Here is a 24,370-nt window from a genome sequence, read left to right as displayed (position 1 = left end):
ACTCACCCGTCAACAATGAAGCCCTTGCTGCTGTCCAGGACTTCGATGTCCTGGTCTCCGAGGCACCAGTTGACGCTGAGGTCGTCGTGTTGAGGGGAGGTCTGTTTAGGCCCGGCGTGGTCGCCACAGAGGAAGAAGATCTTGTGTTGTTTGTAGAAAGGCGGCAGAATGTCTTCCATTTCATCCCCGAGTCGCTTGTTGGTGATATCAGATACTTCTTCGTTGACGACTCCCTGGTCTCCTAAATAAACAGATCAAAGCTTTCAGAAATCTTTAAACGCACAGGTAGAAGAAATGCATCCACATAAGATCACAAACAAACAGTGGTGTCCTTTTAAATGACTATAGCTGTATAAATATCAATCAATCAGACTTTATTTATAATTTAACCCAAAGAGCTGTAAATAGACAAAATAATAATAAAATAGAATGAAGTAAACATACAACAACCCCCTCCACAATCCATACACACGGTAAAGAACATGATATAAATCACAGACCGCTCATCACCTGAGGAAACACTGGAGGTAGAGTAAGATGTGAAGACTCAAGATAGAAAATAAATCAACCAAAGTAAAATAAATCAATAAGATAATGAAACATTTAGAAGTCTTTTAGAGGAATTTTGTTTCTTTTAAAATGTTTTATTTCTTCATCTTGCCTCGTGGGATTTTATGACCCACTTGTTTTATTTTGCTGCCCATTTAAAGAACTCTGTAACCTGCTTTTTGGAAAGTGCTCTATAAATAATGTTATTTTTATTATTATTAAAACAGTAAAAGAAAATATAATGTTACGCTACAAGTTAATACAGCAACGTAAAATAGAATAAATTAAATGCAGAGAGGTCAATTATAAAAAAAAAACACTGGAATGAGATAAGACCAAAAAAATAAAACCAGTTAATCCAAAATAAATAAATAAAATTAAATATAAACAAGCAAGATAAATTAATTCATACAAATTAAAATAAAGTAAGTTAATAAATAAATATGAATTAAAACACAATAAATAATGCAAAATAAAATTAAGTGAGTAAAAAAATAAACAAATGTGATTTAAAATAATAATAATAAATAAATAAATACAAATTAAAATAAAGTAAATAAATAAATAAATAAATAAAACAAATTAGTCCAAAATAAATAAATAAATGAAATTAAAAAAAAGTAAACAAATAAATACAAATTAAAACTAAGTACATAAACAATAAATATGCATCTATAATAAGTTAAAATAAGACAGTTTATGACTTTTAAAATAAACTAAAATTAGTCAATAAATTGGGCGAGTTGGTGGGTCTCATAATTCTATACTCATCAAGGCATGTTGGTTATTTATATGTCAAAAACTGCAAACATCAAAGGGTTCAAGCTTTTCTAAAAGAGGAGTTCTTTTTGTTTTCTTCTCACATTAATGTTAAGTTGATATTTTGTGGTTTTGGATCGTTCATCACTTATCCTGAGTGCTTCCCATTACAGGTAGCTTGCATCATATGTGACCAGCTCCAGTATATAATGCTTTTGACATTAAACTACCCTGATATAAAATACCAGAACTTTCTGTTTAAATTGTGCAAACCATATGGTATTTGTTTTCCCATTCACTGGAGAGTATAGACAAAGTTTGACATTTGTATTTTGTTTCATGCTGAGAGAGAGAGGGAACTGATTTGCAGCCAATTTGCTATCTCAGCACAAAGCCTGTAAACAAGGGGAAGCAGATGGTCCAGCTATGTTGAAAGGTAACAAATCAATCTTGAGATTATCTATTAGCAGAAAAACAAAGAGTGGATATGCAGGTATTTATTTACTTGACTATTTCTGAGCTGCTTGTGTCAGCTTCTTATCAAACATCACAGTCAATCTGAACACAAGGATTTACCTAGCACCATGCTGGTGATGTAGAGCGGCTGTATAAAGTGGGTCAGCAAAGCACCCTGGACCCCAGTGATGGTCCAACAACACAACTTGTCACTACCGGACATGCAGCAGACTTTGGCTCCCCACACACTCGGCTCGAGGTAAGGAACGGGGACCAGCAGGCCTTTGGCGTGATACTGCAGCTTCATGGTCCCCCATGTGTTGTTTGCAGGACCCCTGAAGAGGACAGAATGAATGTTACTCATTCAGATAGCAATGAAACACAGAGCTACATGATAAGATTTATTAAATAAGATGAACATGTAGGGTCGGGATGTCTGGGAGTGGCTCAGTTTTGCAGCTTCAGACCTTGAGGGAATAACTGTCTGATGTTCACGGCCAAATTCCACCAGATCCGTCTCCAGTCTGTCACAGCACCGGATCTGATAGGTTTCTATTTTAGTGTTAACTTCCACTGGATCCGCTCTGTTGCGTTCCAGCTGCGTCTCTGATCCGGCAGGTCAGAATGCAACGGCTCAGATACACAAGACTTCTATTTTTGCTGGAGCACGACGCATCAATCACAACAGAGCAGATGGAGCGGGACAGGAAGTCAGGCACCAAAACAAAATGAAAACATCCGGTTGATTTTCAGAATAAAACACTCTGTCATGTCATTTTTGAGCAGAGCCAGGCCTGGAGTCAACAGGTCAGAGGTTTTCAGAGGACCATAAAGACAACATGGATGAGGAGAGGAGGAGGAGAATCCTTGATTTGGTGATTACTGCGGGGAAAACCTCGGTCACATGACTCCAGCTGTCTGGCGGTCCTGCTCCGTGCTGCGGGTGTTGACGGACGAGAGAGCACGGAGCCAGACCGCAGTGGACCAGAGACTGTGACAGGATCTGGTGGAAGTCCCGTGTTAGTGTCTGATAACAAGCACTTGCAAACAGATCAATCAATTTATCAAAAGCTGGTGACAACATCTGAAGGACAGTCAGAGGTCAAATCTGTCATCAAGTGAAAAGAAATCCTTAGTTTTATCGCCTTACACACACACACACTTCAAATCACAGCTTCACACACAGAACAAAGGACGAACATGAACGTGATAATGATGAGAAAAGCCTGCTGTACTTGAAGTAGTAGTTCTTGGCCGCTCCTTCAGGACACTGATTGGTGTAGAGATGCAGACTGATCCCAGGCTTGAGCTGAAGCTGGTGGCTGTCTGTGCTGCTCTGGAAAATGCAGTTCTCCTTGGCCTTTGGATCGGCATCAAAGAACAGCAGAAGCTGTTTGTACAAAAACCTGAACACAGGCCAGAAAAATAACCAGTCTCACAAAAGAACCAGCTCAAAGGTAGGAGAGGAGACTGCAGCGGGAGAGAGAGTGAGCGCCCGCTTCAACAAGAATGAAAAACCCGTCGTGACTTTATTATTTTATTATAAAGTGTGTTTAACTAAACGAGGAGATTGGACATCCTATACGCTCCCACGCTCTTATTGAAACAGAGATCAGCTGGAGGTTGTTCTTCCCTCACGTAGGAGTTCACACAGTGGTTTGTACCTGAGGAGAGCTCTTCTGGCGATGATGATTGCGTGGCAGTCGTGCACCATCGTCCCATTGTAGCACTGCTGCTTGCTGCAGCTCGAGCGGCCGGCCCCCAACGCCACCACCTTGTACTGCTCACAAGGACGCTCGTCTGTGTCCAACACGTCTGCGGAGGAAACCAGAGCATTTCTCTTTCATGTGGATAACAACTTTTTTAGCAGCGGGGATGACTCACTGGTATGTGACTGATGTGGAGAATAATAAGTGAAGGTCATTTAACTGTGAGGTGATTCATCAGTCCTCATTCAAACCAATACTTTTGACTGAAAGTATTCAAAGGTCAGAAACGCTCACGGATCACAATCAATCAGGATCCCTGGATGAAGAGGAGAGAGACGTAACAGCTTTCTCGCTTTTCAATGTCACAGTCCTTTTTTGGGAAGTGTGATAAATGCAGCGATGACACAGTTTGAGCACGAAGCGAAGTGATGCATGCGTACTAACAAAAACAAATGTGTCCAATCGCTATTTAGGATTCTGTAAGGTATCCTAAAGTCAGTGAAATGCTGCTGAGATGAACCCCGTCCTTTACAAAACCTCTGGAAAAAAAGAGGAGAGACCGTGTTTTGATGCGCCACATCACGCCCTGCATCTTTCACAACAGTCACCTTGAGACAGACGGCAGAGCCACTGACTTTGTTCTTTGTGTTTCCTGCTCGAATGCCCTCGCAGCAAACTTACTGACTGAGCTCCAAGATAAACAAAGAGACGCTTATATTAAAAAAACAAGTAGTGCATTACAGTATGCATAGAGCTTACCTGTTATCAACACAAACGCAGCCATGTGGCTCTTGCAACCCTGGAAATCTGGACACATCTTCAGGAGGCAGTCGAACGTCTCGCTGCTTATGGCGCCCATGTGATTCTTGTGCCAGTCTGTTTGCCAGACTAGGAGAGTGAAGACGACAATACAACACTTACATATAAGCAGATGGAGTAAGCGGCTCAAAGTATGAAGCCCATGCAGAAGGGGTTTTAAACTGCAATTCATCAAGAATCGGCTTGAGGCTGGCTGCAGAAACACAGGAAACCAAATACACACCAATTCAAAAAAGACGATCTTTACAGCAGAAATAAACATGTTTACAGCCTGGTTCAAAAGACAGCTTGGGTCTAAGTAGCTAATCTCTCTAATGGCACACACTGTACTGGGGTGAATTTTTTTCTAGTGCTGCCGTTCAGAAGATATTAAGATTACGAGTTCTGCCCAAATAAGGACATGACCGTCGAGAACACACACAGTATCTCACAAAGTGAGTACACCCCTCACATTTCTGCACATATTTAATTATATCTTTTCATGGGACAACACTGAAGAAATGACACTTTGATATAATGTAAAGTAGTCAGTGTACAGCTTGTATAACAGTGTAAATTTACTGTTCCCTCAAAATAACTCAACACACAGCCATTAATGTCTAAACCACCGACAACAAAAGTGAGTACACCCCTAAGTGAAAATATCCAAATTGCGCCCAAAGTGTCAATATTTTCTGTAGCCACCATTATTTTCCAGCACTGCCTTAACCCTCTTGGGCATGGAGTTCACCAGAGCTTCACAGGTTCCCACTGGAGTCCTCTTCCACTCCTCCATGACGACATAACAGAGCTGGTGGATGTTAGAGACCTTGCGCTCCTCCACCTTCCGTTTGAGGATGACCCACAGATGCTTGACCACTCCATCACCTTCACCCTCAGCTTCTTTAGCAAGGCAGGGGCCGTCTTGGAGGTGTGTTTGGGGTCGTTATCATGTTGGAGTACTGCCCTGTGGCCCAGTTTTTGAAGGGAGGGGATCATGCTCTGCTTCAGTATGACATGGCTTGCATGGTTCTCTCAATGAACTGTAGCTCCCCAGTGCCAGCAGGACTCATGCAGACCAAGACCATGACACTAGCCCACCACCATGCTTGACTGTAGGCAAGACACGCTTGTCTTTGTACTCCTCACCTGGTTGCCGCCACACATGCTTGACACCATCTGAACCAAATAAGATTATCTTGGTCTCATCAGACCACAAGACATGGTTCCAGTAATCCATGTCCTTAGTCTGCTGTCTTTAGCAAATTGTTTGCAGGCTTTCTTGTGCTTCAGCTTCAGAAGAAATTTGAGGGGTGTACTCACTTTTGTGAGATACTGTAGCTGTTGGCTAGGAGGCTCAAAGCCTGCCTCTTTACCTCACACTAAGTTAGGTTGAGTTCCACATTACTAATATGGCTCCCGCTTTTGAAAATATGTCAAATTTATTTCAAATGAAGAACAAAGTTTTTCTTGTTTTCTCCAAAAGCTGATCAAATAAAGACGTTATCTCATAGAGGATGTCAAAGGTGCAAAAGAAAGAGAAGTGCTGCCATGACGTGTTGAGGATGGGAAAGATAGTTTTCCTCCTGTGTTGATTTCATTCAGGAGTTGATAAAGCTTATAGTTAGAGCTGGATCAGGCTTGGACCAGCTTTTGTCATGCTGCTATAGGCCTAGACTGCCAGGGGAACTGGCACACTGACACACTGGGATCCTAGCTCACTCCCTTCCCCCCAACCCCCTCATCACTTACTTTAACTCTGCCTGTCCCATTAAAGTTACTAACCATAGACCTTTCTGGAGTCCCTGAGCTCCCTTGTCTCGTAGATTCCTCTGAGCTGCCGTAGACGTCCTCCTGATATGGACGTGCTGGACTCCAGCGGCAACAGCTTCTACTACTCGTCTCATCACTATCACTTCTCTCTCTTACTCCCCTCTATCTGTCTTTCCAGACCCAACTCGGTCGAGGCATGATGGCTGTCTAACATGAGTCTGGTCCTGCTGGAGGTCTCTGCCTGTTAAAAGGAAGTTTTTCCTCACCACTGTAACTAGCTAAATACTGTGATGTGCAATGCTCATGGTGGATTAAGGTGGGGTCAGACTGAGTCTTACCCTGTCTTGAAGTTGGGTCTCTGTTCATAATTTGACATAGAGTGGTCTAGACCTCCTATGTTTGTAAAAGCGTCTTGAGATAACGTTTGTTGTGATTTGGCACTATACAAATAAAGATTGATTGATTGATTGAGTTTATTCCAAGACTGTGTATAAGGACAAAATCAAGCCTTGACCACCGGGCACATTCAGTGACAGGCAGATCAACAGTCCTGAGGTTGAAATGAGACAAATTTAGGGTTTTAGGAAAGGAAGGAGCAGTTCTCCTCCAACAGGGACTAGATCTTGTAATCCCTCTGAAGGATCAGGTTTAGGGAATGATGCAGAGTGGTGTAAGAAAATGTAAAGAGGGCGACTGGTCCAAATCTGATTTATGCAAACTAAAATGATATGATATGACCACTGATGTACCTTCAGTGTTCGGGCTTTGCTTTGCGTTCTTGAAGTCCTTAATCTGATCCAGGAGCAGCTCTTCATCTGAGGCCATGCTTCCTTCAGGCCACATACCAGAGAGAGAGAGGGTGGCCTCGTCATCATCTGAGTCTCCATCCTTGAAAGATAAAATTCATTATTCAGGTAAATAAATCGTCATCATGTAAAGTGTGAGGAATTAATTCTCAATGTTTGTATTGAGGATGAATTTCTGTTTTTCACAGCTTTAGTGACGAGGTCACCGCAGACGGTTTTGAACCCGTTGAGCGAGCTGAATGTTGTTGTCAATCACTGCTACACTCAGCAGCCGAGTACACGCGGCATGTAATCACAGCTGTTGGGATCTTACTTTCATTTCAGGTTTTAAAATATGGTTTATTAAACCTTTGATTAGAATACTCTTCAAGGTCGTCTGTGAATGACACATCTGATATGACAGGAGAAACTTTCTCATCAGGTTGAAATTAAGACAGATGCTCTTAGTGACTCTTATACAAACTGAAGCCTTGCACATATAAAGCATGTATTCGCCTTGCAATGGCAAAACAGAAGGAAACGTTGACTAGTGATGTTCAAACTTCCTTGTCATGTAAATGGAAACTTAAATTCCAGCTAACCGACAAGTCTAACTGCCAAATTCCACTGGATCCGTGTCCGGTCCATCTCTGATCTGTCACAGCACTTGTTCTGATAGGTTTCTATTCTAGTCAATGTGTTAACTTCCACTGGATCCGCTCCGTTGCGTTCTGGCTCTGTCTCTGATCCGGCAGGTCGGAGCCCTCCAGATCAGATACCCAAGACTTTTATTTGTGCCGGATGCCGGAGCACGACGCATCAATCTCAACAGAGCAGATGGAGCGGGACAGGAAGTCAGGTTTCACCAAAACAAAATGAAAACATCCGGTTAATTTTCAGAATAAAACACTCTGTGTTATCACCAGATCGTATTTCACTTAACTACAACAACAAACCAAAGTCATGATGAGCGGAGCCAGGCCTGGAGTCAACAGGTCAGAGGTTTTCAGAGGACCAGAAAGACAACATGGATGAGGAGAGGAGGAGGAGGAGAATCCTTGATTCAGTGATTACAGCAGGAAAACCTCTGTCACTTGACTCCAGCTGTCCGGCGGTCCTGTTCTGTGCTTCTTTCCAAAAGCGTAGACGGTGGGCGTTGACGGAAGAGAGAGAACACGGAGCTGGACCGCAGAAGATCGGAGACGGACTGGACATGAGTCTGGTGGAAGTCCCGGGTAATGGTAACGAAACACTCAGAAAACATTAAGTAGTGTAAGCAATGGTAAATAATGTCTGTTTTGCTAAGTGTGGCTAACGTTAGCAGAGCTTGCACGACCTGCTTCTGGTACTCCTTGCAGATTAACGTCCAAATGCATGTGCTTGTTACACATTGTTCTGAGTGATTAGATGCTAGTTAAACCAGACACAGTCCACGTACAACTTAATCTCCACTTTCTAGATCAAATTCTCACAAATGCGTCTCGCTATGAGCAATAAAGATATTAACTCTTTAAACTGATTGATTCTGATATCGTCTAGTGAAGGTGACAACATTCAATCGTTTAGTTGATTAAACCTGCTCGCCCCTCACCCTGACCTTTGCTCTTCTTTTCATTATGTACCTCATCTCCCAATGGGATGTCAACAGGACCAAGTTTATCCTCGAGTTCATGGATAGAGGCCCTCTCTGTTCTGAATCCATCCCCTCTTTCAGAATATATATCTTCTTTCTCTTCTTGGTCACTGTCTCCAGAAGCAGCTTCCCTGAAACAGGAACATAAAGAGTGATCAAATTTAAACAAATGAATTCAAATGCATTTTATTTTACATCTTTAAATGACACCACAGCAGCAAAACAGATAATTAATTGCTCTATGATTTCAAATCAGTCTCCTTCTCATTTCAGAAACACTGCATGTTTGCTTACTAGTGATATTGAGGATGGGATTTAAGAGTAAGGCATCACAACAAACTTAAGGCTGATTTATACTTCTGCGTTGAATCAACGGCATACCCTACACCGGGGGTCCGCGTAGCTCCCGTACCTACGCCGAGGCCTACGCACGTAGCTGACGTGCACCTCCTCCAAAATGTAACTCCCTGCAGGGCCGACGCGGACCGCAAGCTCTGTGATTGGTCCGCTCGACGGCTTTGTCTTTCCCGCATTCACAGCACTTCCGGGATCCCGGACATCGGCCGCACATCGGCCGTGTATTTCATCTCCTCCTCTCTATTCTTCATGTAATCATGTCTGTATGATAAACAGCAACATGTATCAGCTGTAGATTAACAGAACCCGCTCTGAATCGATGTGGAAAAGTAAACAGAGATCGTAGCAGGACCGGAAGCAGGCGACCGGCTATCAGAGAGACCGCACTGCCCTCAGGCGTTTTGCTGCGCGACACGGACACACCGACGCACAAGTATGTGGTGCTCATGTCTGCGTCAGCCCCTGCTGCGTAGGGGAGACGCAGAAGTATAAATCAGCCTTTAACCAGCGCCAACTGAAGCTTTTCTAACCTGAATGTTTGAGCAGAGGTGTGAAGATGCATCCCGTACGTTGACAAATGAGACCACACGGACTCATTTATATTTAAGATATCCAACTCTAACTCCTCTCAAGTTCATCTCTGGTCTCAAATTAGAAGTTAACTTTTGATCGCCTTGACTTGAGAGCAAACTGAGGATTAGTAATGAAACAAAGCTTCAAAGGAGAATCAAAGTGCATGAGAAATGTAGCAAGCAAATGAGGCTGTTGGTTTTCATCTGTCCTGCCACCACTGTGGGTGAGATCAAGAATGAGTTTCTGCAACTGCCTGAGTGTGTGAGTGTGAACCCAATTTATACCGGACACACTCGCCAGAAGCCTCCTCACCTGCCGGATCTGAAACCTCAGTAACAAGCAGCCAGAACGAGATGTATGCAAGTTCTCAATGACAAAAAAGAAGTGTTGACTTTGGGTCCTGCTCTAGACAAAGCTGTACCTCTTACATCTTTGATGATTTTGCCCTGTATGTGTTGTTGACAGCCTCTTTTATTGTAGATCATAAAGAGGCATCACTCTGAACATCTGTTTCATAATTCATCAAAAACCCCACAGATTGGCTTTAATGCTCTGACCTGAGTAAAAGGAAGACCCAAGAAATGAAAGATAGAGATGGTTAAGTCCATCCGAATTGAAGTGTTGAAACAGTGAACACATCTTAATGTTTAAAGGTTCAAGGAATGCCATTCAGCTTGTTTGTAAAAGTGAAGCCTCTCCTGCATCATATAATATGTGTTAGGCCGCTTTATTACCTCAGTCCAGTAGCAGAATATCTGGGCACATCAGGTGCCCCGTAGACACTGGGAGGATGAAGGTGTGAACTTGGCTCAATGTCCGACAAAGACCGAAAAGTAGAACCACGTCTTCTTGGGCTGTGTTGAAACACCTCCTGGTCTGCCATGCTTCCAAGCCACCTGAAAGGAAAAAAATGACAAGTTAACATACGACTCACAGGCTCTAACTGTGCACATGTCATCCTGCCTCATGTAACAGGAGATACAGTAATTCATATCAGAGCAACTTACACTCCTGTACTATACTCTGGATGCCCTCAAATGTGTAAAACAGGAAAAAGTGACTTCTGGATGCCCCTCAAACATATTAAACATAATACAATTGACCTCTGAATGCCCCTAAATTGTAAAAAAGTGACCTCAAGATGCCCATCAAATGTATTAAATGTAGAAAAAGTGCCCTCTGGATGCATTTAGATGGTACTGTTTTACGTATTATAAATTTGAGGGGCATCCAGAGGACACTTTTTTAATTTTTAGACATTTAAGGGGAATCCAGAGGGCACTTTTTAGTGTTACATACATTGAAGGGGCATCAAGAAGGCATTTTTTCCTCTTGCACTATACTCTGGATGCCCGCAAATGTATAAAACATTTTTGTTGTTCCTTTTGTTTTGCTCTGTTTAGGTGGTCTACTTTGTAACTGTTGTGTACAAGGGGATTACCTTCCTGTATGTCAAATTGGTGTAACACACTTGAAAAATAAAGTTATATATTTATATATATATATATATATATATACATATATATATAAATGAATATATATATATATATATATATATAAAACATGAAAAAGTGACTTCTGGACGCCACTCCAAGATATACAACATAGTAAAAATGACCTCTGAATGCCCCTAAAATGTGTAAAAGTGACTTTTTCTACATTTAATACATTTAGGGGCATTAAGAGGGCACTTTTTTAACATTAATATATATAAGGGGCATCCAGAGGGCACCTTTTTGAACTTTATACATTTGAGGGGCATCAAGAGGGCACTTTTAACATTTTATACATTTAAGGGGCATCAAGAGGGCACTTTTAACATTTTATACATTTAAGGGGCATTTAGAGGGCACTTTGTCTGCTTTGTTACATTTAAGGGGCATCCTGGGGGCACTTTTTTTTTAACATTTTAAACATTTAAGGGGCATCCTGGGGGCACTTTTTTTTAACATTTTAAACATTTAAGGGGCATCCTGGGGGCACTTTTTTTAACATTTTAAACATTTAAGGGGCATCCTGGGGGCACTTTTTTTTTAACATTTTAAACATTTAAGGGGCATCCTGGGGGCACTTTTTTTTTTAACATTTTAAACATTTAAGGGGCATCCTGGGGGCACTTTTTCTTCATTTAATACATTTCAGGGGCATTTAGAGGGCACTTTTTTAACATTAATATATATAAGGGGAATCCAGAGGGCACCTTTTTGAACTTTATACATTTGAGGGGCATCAAGAGGGCACTTTTAACATTTTATACATTTAGGGGGCATCAATAGGGCACGTTTATTACGTTTAATACATCTTAGGGGCATTTAGAGGGCACTTTGTCTGCTTTGTTACATTTCAGGGGCATTTAGAGGGCACTTTTTATGCATTTTAGAGCTGGAGTTGCCACCGTCCTATTTTCTGTCGTTGTTTAACCAAATGATTAAGAAACAACGAAAAAAACACGATAAAATTAATTATTAATTCCCTTTTTTCCGGAGTGGACTGAATTTCTGCCGTTTTAAAATGGCCGACTAATAATGGCAGTTATTTGAAGCTAACCGTTAGTCTAAAGCTGTTGTTGAGAGCGAGCCCACCTGAAGGAGAAGCTAACATTAGCTATGACACAAGGTAAGTCTTATTTACCAGCAGGCTTAAATTTACCTTCATATGTGTTCTAACCAACATGAAGTATGATGAGCTGCACATTACAGATACATTTATTCCGTTATTTCACCCTCAAACTTTGGGGAGAAGCGTCAGTTTACGTTATGGTTAGCTAGCTCGAAAAGCATTAGCTACACTGAGTTTGTATAAGGTGATAATAGGAGTAATAAGAGTTATTTTAGGTCTAAATATCCTGTGTTGAACGTTTACCTGTCAGTGCGTTCTTCCACTTGTTGTAATAGTGATTGTGTCCACCTGTCTGATTCCAGCGTTGTGTGAAGGGGGCATGGGAGACTCAAACCTGGCAACCCTGCAGGCAAAGGTAAGGGTGAGAATTGACGTGATGATGAAGATGATGATGATGATGACCAATGATGTGATGCAGCACTTTGTTTTTTTATGTTTATGTTTCTTTATTTGCACAATTAAAAAAAGTACACACAAAAAAAGAGCAAAGATAAATAATATACTGTGCAGGAACAGGCAGAAAACTCAGAGAGCCTATTTGAAGCGTCCACCCAAATAGAGTTCTAATGTCATAAATTAATTAAAAATACTAAATTGACACACATAAAGACAACTTTTTAACTGGATGATAATTATAGAAATAAATATATATATTTCATTTCTCTTTTTAACAACATGTACCATATTTTAATAGTTATTGCACACCTGAACAGAACTACTGTAGAGACCCATAGGTAATAGATTAATTTACCTTACCTAAACATATCAAACACTTGTATGATGTCACTGAACATGTGCCATAAGTGATAAAACGAGTTATACTTTAGTATATCAATCAATCAATCAAACTTTATTTATATAGCACCTTTCATTCAAATTAAATGTGATTCAAAGTGCTTTACAGTGATTAAAAACAAGAAAAAAGCAGAAATAAAATAATGGCAAGACATTAAAAAACAAAAATGGATTTTAAAATAAAGACTAAAGCACACAAACAACATTAAAAAAATGTGTGATTAAATAAGTTAAAGCATCAAATTAATATTAAGAATATAAATAGTTAAAATAAATAAATACAAATAAAAAAGGGTAAGGATAAGAGTTGAAGATAAAATAAAGGCTAAAAATGTTAATGGAATTGAGTAGATAAATAATAAAAAAGAGATGGTTAAAAATATAAAACAACATTATAATCAATATAAAACATTAAAATAATAGAATTGATGAACCCTACGTTTAAAAGTCACACTATCTCTATCAGCTCTTCTCAGATCCTCCTGCAGGCTGTTCCATCATTTTGGATTGTTGTGACTGAAAGCAGCCTCACTGAAAGTTTCTGTTCTGCTCTGAGGAACAGCTGAAAGAGAGGAGCTGGAGGATCTGAGAGGCCTTCCTGGTTTATACCCTAAAAGCTGAGATGTAGTCTGGTGCGAGGCTATGCAGCGCCTTCAGAACTAGTGAAAGAATTTTAAATCAGTACGAGAAGAAACAGGCAGCCTAAAGATTTTTTTTTTGGGATCAAATTTTTATTGTTGTCAAAGATATGCAGCACAATGAAACATCAGCTGTGTGAGATAGGACAAGGCATATCACAGAGGATAACAAAGAATAAAAGAAGGTATGGTGACACCCACCCCACCTCAAAATAGATTTGTGATTGAGCATGCATGTGGCTTAAAATTAAAATCAGAATTGCATGAAACTCCAATGTTCTTGCTTCTTTGCTTGGGTTAAGTCCAAGACCATTTAGAGTGGAGGCCAGTTTCTCTCTGAGCCTTTGAGTGGATGACAAGTACGTCTGTTTTGTCCTCATTGATCTGCAAAAAGTTTTGTGACATCCAGGCTTTAATGCAGTTAGAAAGTGAGTCAACCGGCCATATACATCCAATGAAATGTGGATCCTGCCTGTAACACATTTAAGTAAATAGCTCAATGCTTCCTGTGTTTACATTCTGATATCTATGAGGCTGAGGACTTCAGATTGAAAGCCAGAAACAGGAGAGGAGAAAAGAGCAGGTTGATGTTTTATGTATAGACGCAGTAAATAAGCAAATGGGTACAGAATGGTGTGATGATTTCTATGAATTTTAAATGTGTAGCCCTGCTCACACACATACATACTCGAGCATGTGCTGCAAAACCCCCTCGATGAAATGAGTTTGCAGTTGTTAAAATTAAATCTCTCTCACACTGACACAAACACACACTCCTCTAAGCCGCCTATAAGTGTGTGGCTTTATTTGCAGAAGAGAAATGTTCCCCTGATCATTGTGAAACTCCATTTCCTTCCCCTCACCTCAAGAGAAAGCCTTCATTTCTGTCTCTCCGGGGCCAAATGAGGCTGTCTTATGAGCGTGTGCGTGTGTGTGTGTGTGTGTGTGCATATGCCTGAGTGTGTCTGTGATTCATATGAGACTGTGAAATGTTAAGTCACTCCCATCTCAGGAGAGCCTTCTGAGGCGCAGTGGAAACCATCCCATGTGTCGTCTTCATTTTAAATACCACCTTTTCCCTTCCTGATTCCTCTCTCTTTGTCTTCTTATATTCCCTCCTCTCTCCATCCATGTCTTCCTTTTGTATTTTTTCTTTTCTGCTTTAACACCCACTCACTTACTCATGGGCTCAGAGATTTCCCTGTTTATTGTTTAATGGGAAAGAAATGAAACAAAGGTGGCCTACAAATCACACACACTGAGCTCGATTCCTTTTTTCTGCTCAGGGACCGGTTTCCTGAAAACATTGTCACAGCTTTTGTGTTGGAATATGGACAGGCAAAACTGTGAAATACTGAGCCAGTTGACAATTTTTCTAAACATATGTTGCTGTGTGCATGCGTGTGAAAGTGTGATTGCATTCCTGTGCTTGCATGTGTGAAAAAAAAAAAAAAAAAAAAAGCACCACTAGGCACGGTTTATGAGGCTTTTTAATGACGCCTGGCTGTCAGGAACTGTGATGCATTAATTTTGTTAATTAGCACTTGAAATGGAATCCTAAATTTTAACTAACCAGATTTTCCCACAGTGTTTAATAAGGTTTTTTTTTTCACTGATGTCCACCATGTGTGGCTAATACTTCACACTACTCCCCTCCGGTCGCAGATACAGATCCCCTTACTGTAGGCGAGCCCGGTTTGGCAGAAGCTTCATCCCATCGGCCATAGCACTGCTAAACAGAATGCCACTGTAATGTGTCCGGTGTGCATATATGTGTCCTGTGTGTTCATATGTGTTGGGTGTGTTTTATATGTGTCCAGTGTGTGCATACAGTATGTGTCTGGTGTGTATATTTGTGGGATGTGGGGCACCATTGCTGTGAGGCTGGGTGGGTGTTTATGGTTATTGTGTTCATACATGTATTCCTGTACAGACGGTGGCAACAAATCTCCTTATTAAGGACAAACAAAGATCTATCTATATACTGTGTTTCCCACATTGTGTTTGTAGAAATGAAGATCTTATTTTACCTTAAAAATCTTCAGACAAATATTATATAGATAAAAAGCAACATTAGCAACATTTGAATATTTATATTATTATTTAAAATAAAGATAAATAAATACATATTTTTAAAATTAAAAATAATAATAAGAATTCAATAATACAAATAACAATTATAGTAATAATTATAATATATATATATATATATATATATTATTATTGTTAGATTATATTATTATGAGATTATTATTAACATTTTTGAAAATGAATGGGCAGGGCTAAATTTGCTGTTTGACCACACCCACCAATATATAACTTTTCTTAATTACCCAACTGGGATCCTGTGTGGTGCCTTTAGTGACTCTACAAGTATTTAAAGTCCATAAATTGCTGATCTGCTACTACTTTATGAACCACCTCGACCTCTGAGGTCATCAGGTACTGGTCTGCTTTCAGTTCCTAGAGTCAGAAGGAAACATGGTGAAGCAGCGTTTAGTCATTATGCACCACATATCTGGAACACACTCCCTGAAAGCTGCAGGTCTGCTCCAACTCTCACCTCTTTTAAATCAAAGACTAAGACTTTCTTATTTGCCACTGCCTTCCTATCTTAGATTATTTTAACCCACTTTAAATTAAAATTTTAATGTCATTTTTAATATATTTCTAATTTTCCTTTTCTTTTCTGTTTTATCATATTTGTCATTTTAATTGTGTTATTTTATGCCTGTCTGAATGTCTCCAATGCTTTTAATTTTTTAATGTAAAGCACATTGAGTTGCCCTCATGTAGGAAATACGCTATACAAATAAAGCTGCCTTGCCTTGCCTTGCCTTCAAAATACTTCATCCTGTAATACTTATAACTACTACTACAAATATTAAAATAAATAAATAAATTTAAAATATATAATAATAAAAATAAACTACTAAAAGTAACAATAATAGTAATAATTCTAAAAAATAATAATAATAACCATAACTATTATTATCATAGTAGTTATTATTATTAGATTAGATAATTATTAGATTGGTATTAAAAAATTTTTATACAGGAATGGGCGGGGCTAAATTAGCTGTTTGACCACGCCCACCAACATAACACTTTTATTATTGCTCCACCGGGATCCTGTGTAGTTCACTTGGTGACTACAAGTATTTAAAGCCCTTCAAAATACTTCTTTAATACTACTACTACTATTACTACTACTACTACTACTACTACTACTATTACTACTACTACTACTACTACTACTATTACTACTACTACTACTACTACTACTACTACTATTACTACTACTACTACTACTACTACTACTATTACTACTACTACTACTACTACTATTACTACTTCTACTACTACTACTACTACTATTACTACTACTACTACTACTACTACTATTACTACTACTACTACTACTACTATTACTACTACTACTACTACTACTACTACTATTACTACTACTACTACTACTACTACTACTATTACTACTACTACTACTACTACTACTACTATTACTACTACTACTACTACTACTACTATTACTACTACTACTACTATTACTACTACTACTACTACTACTACTACTATTACTACTACTTCTACTACTACTACTACTACTACTACTATTACTACTACTTCTACTACTACTATTACTACTAGTACCACTACTACTACTATTACTACTACTTCTACTACTACTATTACTACTACTTCTACTACTACTACTAATAATAATGATATTAAGCCACAGATACAAAGGTCTTCAGAATAAAATACACATACACAACCAAGCATAAGAACCAACACACATACACACACATTTCCTGTATATGCTATGAATAGACCAAGTTAGCATGACACTAAAAAAAAACTTGTGGCCAAAGTGTTCTGTATTTCAATTTACATGAATACTGGGGCAATAACTGAAACTTTCTGTATTTTGATTATGTTTTTATTGTGAGGATAAACATTTATTTATGAAAATTGCAAATATAGATCTCTTGGGTTTAGGATTATTGCTTTCCAATTGCTTGACATTGGAATGAGGATTTGTGTTATTGATGTTGTTGAAGATTTATTTTCCCTGTAGTTATGATTATAATTGGCATATTTGCCTTCACTGAACTTATTTACAGCGTTGCTTTTTTATGCATTTTAAGAAGAGATGTCCTTTTACCTGGAAGTATTGTGTGTTTTCTTACATGTGACACCTGTAACACACTGTAATCTTTTGATGTAATGTGGTTAATCAAGCATCGTTTACAAACAGTTTGCCCCACTTAATGTATATCGTTATAACTTAAATTTAGGGAGTCATTATACAGGACTTTCATTCCCATTTAAACTTAAATTCATATTTTTAATAATTGATGGCACACAACTGCAGAGAGAGTTCATGAATCTCCAAAATCTAAGTTCAAGTGGTTAGTGAGCATTTTTAAAAGCATGCTGAAAAGCATTTAGGAGATCTTTAATTCACTACATTTCACAAGAAGTTCTGATTTCTGTCTCAGTAACGTATCTATAATGCAGCACAGGCTGCTGCATCTATTTCAATCTGCTGGGTTTCCTCTGCGAGGAGTCACAGAGGGGAGGAGTGACATCAGACTTGGTGATCGTGCACTTCAAAGAATAAAAGTTTTGTACAACAGAACTCCTACATTTACATCCAACTCTATCAGGCGATTGCTACTGAATAAAGAATGAAATTCTGAAATCTGAAAATTATTTCCAACTGGGTCACTGCCTCCATGCACAACTGAACAGGGATAATTGGCATGGGTATTTTTTTTTCCTGAATGAATTTGACAGGCCTTTCCCCAGGCTCACCACTAGAGGGTAAAAGTCCTCTGCACTCCCACTCTCTCAGTTTATCTCTGAGGCTCACACATGACCTACAAATCAGCTGCATCAGACAGAAGGGAGGAAACACACAGACGTTTGGAAGCGAGCAGTGTTTCCCAAAAAATGTTACAAAACGAACAAAAGAACTGTTTTAGTTCTTACACAATATCCACCAATTAACCTCATAATGATATTTAGATTAATTATGACTACACTTTCTAATATTCACAATCAAACACTGAGTTTATACAGGATATAACAGGAGTTATCAGATATACTAAATGAATTAGATAGATTAGATATGAACTTTCAGCAGATATTGAGGCTTCTACAAATAACCAATTAGGTACAATACATCTGAACTGGATTATTGGATTTTAGATAAAGACAGCTGACATCAACTAATCATATTTGTTCAGATATATTACGAATTGTGTGTTTTTCTCAACATCTGTTACATACTGTAAATGAGGCCATTACAACCTTCTTTTCTGATAACATAATATAATGTACAGATGACTTTATTGATCATGAAGGACATGTTTAGCTAACTTTAGCCAACTTTGGTGATACCTCAATGTTTCACCCTGTACCAACATAAGTCTAAAACTCTAATCTAGAGGTCATGCTAGCACACTAAACCAAGACGGTGACGGTGACCTTTTAAATGCTAAGTATTAGCAGGTTAGCTTTGTTATTCTGAGCCAGCCTCAAGCGGATCCTCGATGAACTGCAGTTTTTAGTACTTCCTCATTGAACTCATATTTTTAGACCGGAGGTTGCCGCTTGGTGTTTTCACATAAATTGTTTTGACTGTATTGATTTTAAAAACCTAATAAAGCAGTGGGTCCACCAGACCCGTGAACATTGGCTGAGTAACAAAAATATGAACACCACACACACACGAGGTTAATTGACCTTTAATAAGTAAACTTTTCAAGAATGGGCTCATGTGTTGTTGGTGAAACTGGACATTAAAGCTATTTTAAGGACCTCTTTCTTTAAGGGTCATTGTTAAAACCATAGACTGTAGATAAAATTAGAGATAGACGATATGTTTTTTTCAGGGCCGATACCGATTATTAGTAGTCAAGAAGGCCGATAACCGATATTTGGAGCCGATATTCGTTTGCAGTAAAAGGGGAAAATATTGGCGTCAAAATTTTGAATAATACAAAATCCAACATTTAACTTTGTTTAAATGCCTTTAAGAATATGTTTATTAAACAGCTTTTCAGATTTGCAACATGTTAAAGGTTGTTTTTTATCTTAGACAACAGACATCTTTGTTTTAAAATTCTAACACAAAGTGCAGGGAGCTCCCAGGCTCAGCAGCATGTCTTATAAAGTTCAATTAAAACTTAAACAAATAATGATTTAGTAAATTTTGAGCCAAAATAACCCAGTTTTAAATTGATCTCTTATCGGCCGTCGGATTTTTTAAAAAGGCCAATGGCGATATGCGTCAAAATGCCGAATATCGGTGCCGATAATCGGCCTGGCCGATAAGTTTGACTGCAGCCCCATTCAAATGAATGGGGGTCAAACTTTGTACGAATGTTTCTCACATCCGTATGCTGTGGTGATATGTAGTTAGTATTTGACTGTTTTGTGTTCAAGGCCTCTTTTGTCGGAGAAGTTTATTTTTCATTAGTTATTAGAGGTTAAAAAACGGGATTTTACTTCCTGGTTTACTTTGATTCACAGCTGCCGTAGACAGAAACTCTGTAGGAACTCGGGACGGTACGCTGTAGGGCGGAGCTTGTTACCGTGGAAACACACAAATTCCCTACTGCTCAGACTCTGGCTGCAGAAAATTTACAAGATGGCAGCGCTCTGGAACGGGATATTTTGGCTTCAAAACCATACAATGGGAAAAGTTGGAGCGACGCTGTCCATTATATATACAGTCTATGGTTAAAACACAAACCTGACACACACTGCCTTACATCTCTTTGCTTTCTTATTCATATATACTGAAGTTGGTTTTGAGTTTATCCTATCGAATCCTTCCTTTTATCTATACCAGTTTTTCATCACTCCTGTGTTTACGTTTGATCATTGATATTCACTTTGATCACCTCTTATTTTGAAGTTTTCTCTTTAGTTAAATTGGCATTGAAGTTTTTAGCTGTCAGATCAAATATGTGCTGTGAAAAGTACAAACATTTGCCTCTGCATTGAATCGGAGTAGAAGTATTTCAGGGTGAGAATCCATCCAAGTGCAAGTACCACAAGATTTAAATATACTTCAATGCACTTGAACACATCTCTGTGTTTTTCAGCATGTTTTATGATGTTCAAAAGATGTTGTGATAGATTTCTGAACAGCAAATAGACAAAAATATCCCCTACCTCATTTGATAAAGAGCTCACCACATCAGAAAATGTACCTTCAACATTTCAAAAGACAGGAAGAATTGTAACAGCAGTGTGTGTGTGATTGGTGTTTATCACATGAAAGGAGTGAATGTGTGAGCGTGATTTTCAATTGCAGTGGTTTGTGACCGTGTTGGAGTAACACGAGACAGGTGGTCTTTGCACAGGCAACACAACACCTGTGTTGTCCTTTAATCTTGGGAAGAGCGATGGATTGTAGAGGGAGACAGATCAAGCTCTTTCACCGATGCATGAAGGAAAGAGAGGAAGAGAGCCTGGCGCTGATTCTGTTTTTGATGTGCTGCCATCTGACTGTGCCGGGCAGAGTCTCAAAAAGGAGGTGGCTACTAGAACTCAAGCAGAAGTCCTTGTATCAGCTAAAATCAGAAAGAGATCACTGACATACAGGGGCCTGCCTCTAAATCTAATCAGGGAGGGTTGGAGAAAATTGATTATGCTCTTATTTATGGTGTCTGTATTTTTTTCCCTCTCAGCAGAAATGAACTGAAACATTAAGAGGTTATAAATAGTGGTCTTACAGAGTAGAAAACTGCTGCTGCTGCTCACTGCTTCTTTCTTTATCTCCTATACAGTCTCCCTCGGCACTGTAGCTGCTGCCTCATGCATCTTTTAAAGATGAGGAGGGAGGCTCCACTTTCTCACGCCATGTATGACGAGGAGGGAGAGAACACGAGACGGAGGAAACAGTAGGAACAAACATGCTAAACCCACACACTGTGCTGCAGTATGCTTCCAGAAAACTTCGCCACTTTCTCCTTTCTTCTGTGTCGTGAGGTATTTCCCAAAACCCTGCCTCCTCTTCCTCTGCATTTCGTGACGCTCTCGGTGAATCTCATCAGGGTAATTATTCGCACACAGGCATCCGAAGCACGAGCATCTGCCTCTCCTTCTGTTGACCTCCCCCTGCCTCCCCCTCATTTTTTTTCTTTTTCCATACTCTCTCCTCTCCTCTCAAACACACCTTTGCCTTCTTTCCTAATCCCTTATTGTCTTTTTTTTTCACGTATCCTTCCTCTCTTCTCCTTATGCTCAGCTCATTCTGGTTAAGTAGAGCATCTCTCCAATTTATTAGCCACTTCACAGCCGTTGCAAATTGCAAACATATTTTGCTTACATTCAAAAGGGATGAGCAGAAATAGAGGGTGACAGGGGGAGAAGAACAGATTTGATGCAGAATATATAACAGGAGAGGCCTTTTAGGAATAAGACAAAGCAGATAATTTGCACATATGCAATGTGTCATGAAAAACACTCCTCCTCCTCTAAATAGATGTGGTTATTTATGGTGGTTTTAAAAGGGCATCATAAACTGAATGTATCTTATTCCTGAGTGAATGCCTGCAAAAGTGGAGTTATGAGGTCTACAGCAAAACCGATGTCCACCACAGTCAAACTCTGTAAATGTGCTTTTAAACGACTTAATGGACTCGCTGCTGCAGCAGAGGTGAGTAGACCGACACTACAGGATCAAAATACTTTCTATAAAGCATATGGTCAACAGATGCTGACCTTGTGTTCTCACATTGGAGATGATAGATGCTTCTGTGTAGGTAGGACCAGCACATTACCGACAGGAGGCTCTGCCAGGAATCCAAGAGACTTATTTAAAGGTGAAGCAAATCCTCAATGTGAATGAGAAGTCTCGCAAAAGGTGGAAAAAACAACACATTTTGACTCCATGTAAACCTGATTAAGGTAAAGCACAGAGGTGATCCAGGAGAGACATCAACCTAACAGGCTGGCAACATTAAAACAAGGATTTCCTGATTTAAAACGTCAAATGCATCACTCCAAGAATGGACACCCAGAGCAGCAATGCTTAAACTCCAAAATACAGCAGCTGATTTTGAAATCTGAAATATCCCAGGTGCCAGAAATATTTTATAACCTAGCTCTTATAACTTGAGACTAAAATAAGTTTAAGTTTATATCATTTGTATTGCACCTTAAAAGCAAAACACATTCTGCACTGCAGTGCTTCACAAGAACAGTCATAGGCTATGTACAGCCAGCATAAAAACAGACAATGTACAGTTCAGAGTAAACAATATGGAAAATAATACAAGATTAAAATAGGAACACTTTTAATAGGGTAAACATAATAAAAAGTAATGGTATAAAAGTAGGTTTTAAGGTGTTTCTTAAAAGCCTCAACAGAGTTTGCCTGTCTCTGCCTGCTACAGAGAAAGCCCTATCCCTGGTCTTTGTCTTCCTTACTTCATATACTTTAAACAAAATAGAACACTACATAAGATTAAACATACACATCCAACAAGCTGCTTAATTAGTGCGATTATAAGATTTAAAACTGCAGCGCCATTTTTATTTTGTATTCATTTGCCATGCTAGCAGCAGCGTGGCTTTAGGGATAGCATTCTGTTAGTTAGGTCACATTTTTGCTCAAAATAGAAAAATCACAACAGCTAAAGTAGAAGATTGGATGTCAATCTTCCTCTGGTGTTACAATAAGTGTGTCTCTTTTTGACTGAGGTACCTCAATACGCCATAAATGACTCTCAGTTTGAGTGTTAAGTCATGAGCAAACGTCAGCAAATACATGGACACCACAAATAATCAATGACTTACATTATAATAACTTTAAATTATCCCTCTAATAAAAGGTTCAGAAACCCACTTCAGTACGTCACGCTTTTGGAAAATGTCCACATCCATAGTCGGGAATATGACCCCCTTTAAGAACACATGACTACAAACCATTTGAATGCTGCAAACAAACCGAATATCTAAGTACTGGCTGTACTTTGTGTTGAATGCAAAGTGGAGGATATTAGCATAACATGCTAATATACGATGAAAAGGACTTTAGCTAAGAGCACCGCCGTACCTCAGTGGAACGGTGAGGCTTCTGCAGGCACAGCCGACGGATCTCAGCCCTGTTGTTATTGTGTTTTTCTCACTTAACCCCCTTTCTTCATACACATCTTCAAAGCCATATAACAGCCGCACATTTCAGGCTTGTTGTGAAGCATCACTGTCTTCACCTTCCCCACTTGCTATATGTCCTTGTTACACCCATTGCATCTGTTGGCACATTTCTCTGGCACATGCTGCGCTATAAATAGAAAAAACGGCATCTGCAATGAATTTGTTCCTCTGTAATGTTGCTTTGGAACAACTGCAACACCCTATACAGAAGGCTTGGATGTTCAGTAGCTTACACTAAGCTCAGATACTAAACATTAAATGATAGAAATTATTAATTAATTAAGAAGAGAGAAATTAGTGGGAGGTTTGTACGTTTATAACCTTGAGTTTGGTCCAAAAATCCAAAAGTACAAGACATCTGAAGGGAAAGTTTAAATTGTAAGCGTGAGTTCAAGGAAACTGTACCGTCTTTGATTTGGTTCGAACCGCGACCCTGTTATCTGCAGACTTTCAGCCAGATGCATCCCTCATAAACGTCTTTAGACGATCATTGAAATCTTAATAACAATTAAACCAGTTTGCATTCCCAGGAACTCCCTCTGTTTCAACAGCTGTGTAAACTCCACAAACACTGACACGTTCAGCTGAAGATCTCCAGTTTACAGGGTCACTTTTAAAATCATAACACCGGGAGAGACGCATTCACAGTGTGCTGAGAGAAGACTACTGTTACAAGCTGCTAAATCAAGAGAATCACAGCTTCTTCTTTTGAAAAGTACACACACATAC

At 39.2% G+C, this 24,370-nt stretch overlaps 1 protein-coding gene and 1 long non-coding RNA gene across 4 annotated transcripts in view; one reads left to right on the top strand and one right to left on the bottom strand.

Moving 5' to 3' along the window:
- Nucleotides 1–12,326, bottom strand: part of adad2 (adenosine deaminase domain containing 2) — a 16,585-nt gene extending 4,259 nt beyond the window's left edge. Inside the window, exons 1-9 of one of the 3 annotated variants that reach the window (XM_034683483.1) lie at nt 12,255–12,326; nt 10,127–10,288; nt 8,452–8,593; nt 6,794–6,932; nt 4,233–4,361; nt 3,429–3,579; nt 3,000–3,170; nt 1,885–2,099; nt 7–241 (exon numbers count right to left, since the gene is read on the bottom strand). In XM_034683483.1, coding sequence (XP_034539374.1) covers nt 7–241; nt 1,885–2,099; nt 3,000–3,170; nt 3,429–3,579; nt 4,233–4,361; nt 6,794–6,932; nt 8,452–8,593; nt 10,127–10,275 — 1,331 coding nt within the window. In that variant the 5' untranslated portion in view covers nt 10,276–10,288; nt 12,255–12,326. Of the gene's footprint in view, nt 1–6; nt 242–1,884; nt 2,100–2,999; nt 3,171–3,428; nt 3,580–4,232; nt 4,362–6,793; nt 6,933–8,451; nt 8,594–10,126; nt 10,289–12,041; nt 12,142–12,254 lie in introns of those variants that run through there. The other 2 variants (XM_034683482.1, XM_034683484.1) reach the window with 2 other exon arrangements.
- On the top strand, nt 11,635–24,370 carry LOC117812600. Its single transcript, XR_004631257.1, has 3 exons — nt 11,635–12,008; nt 12,314–12,366; nt 21,268–24,370. It is a non-coding gene; the product is annotated as an uncharacterized LOC117812600 (long non-coding RNA).

This window comes from Notolabrus celidotus, chromosome 5 (genome assembly GCF_009762535.1).
Source record: "Notolabrus celidotus isolate fNotCel1 chromosome 5, fNotCel1.pri, whole genome shotgun sequence".
NCBI classification, from domain to species: domain Eukaryota; kingdom Metazoa; phylum Chordata; class Actinopteri; order Labriformes; family Labridae; genus Notolabrus; species Notolabrus celidotus.
Note: the sequence above shows the minus strand (reverse complement) of the source record. Positions and strands in the feature narration are given on the sequence as shown.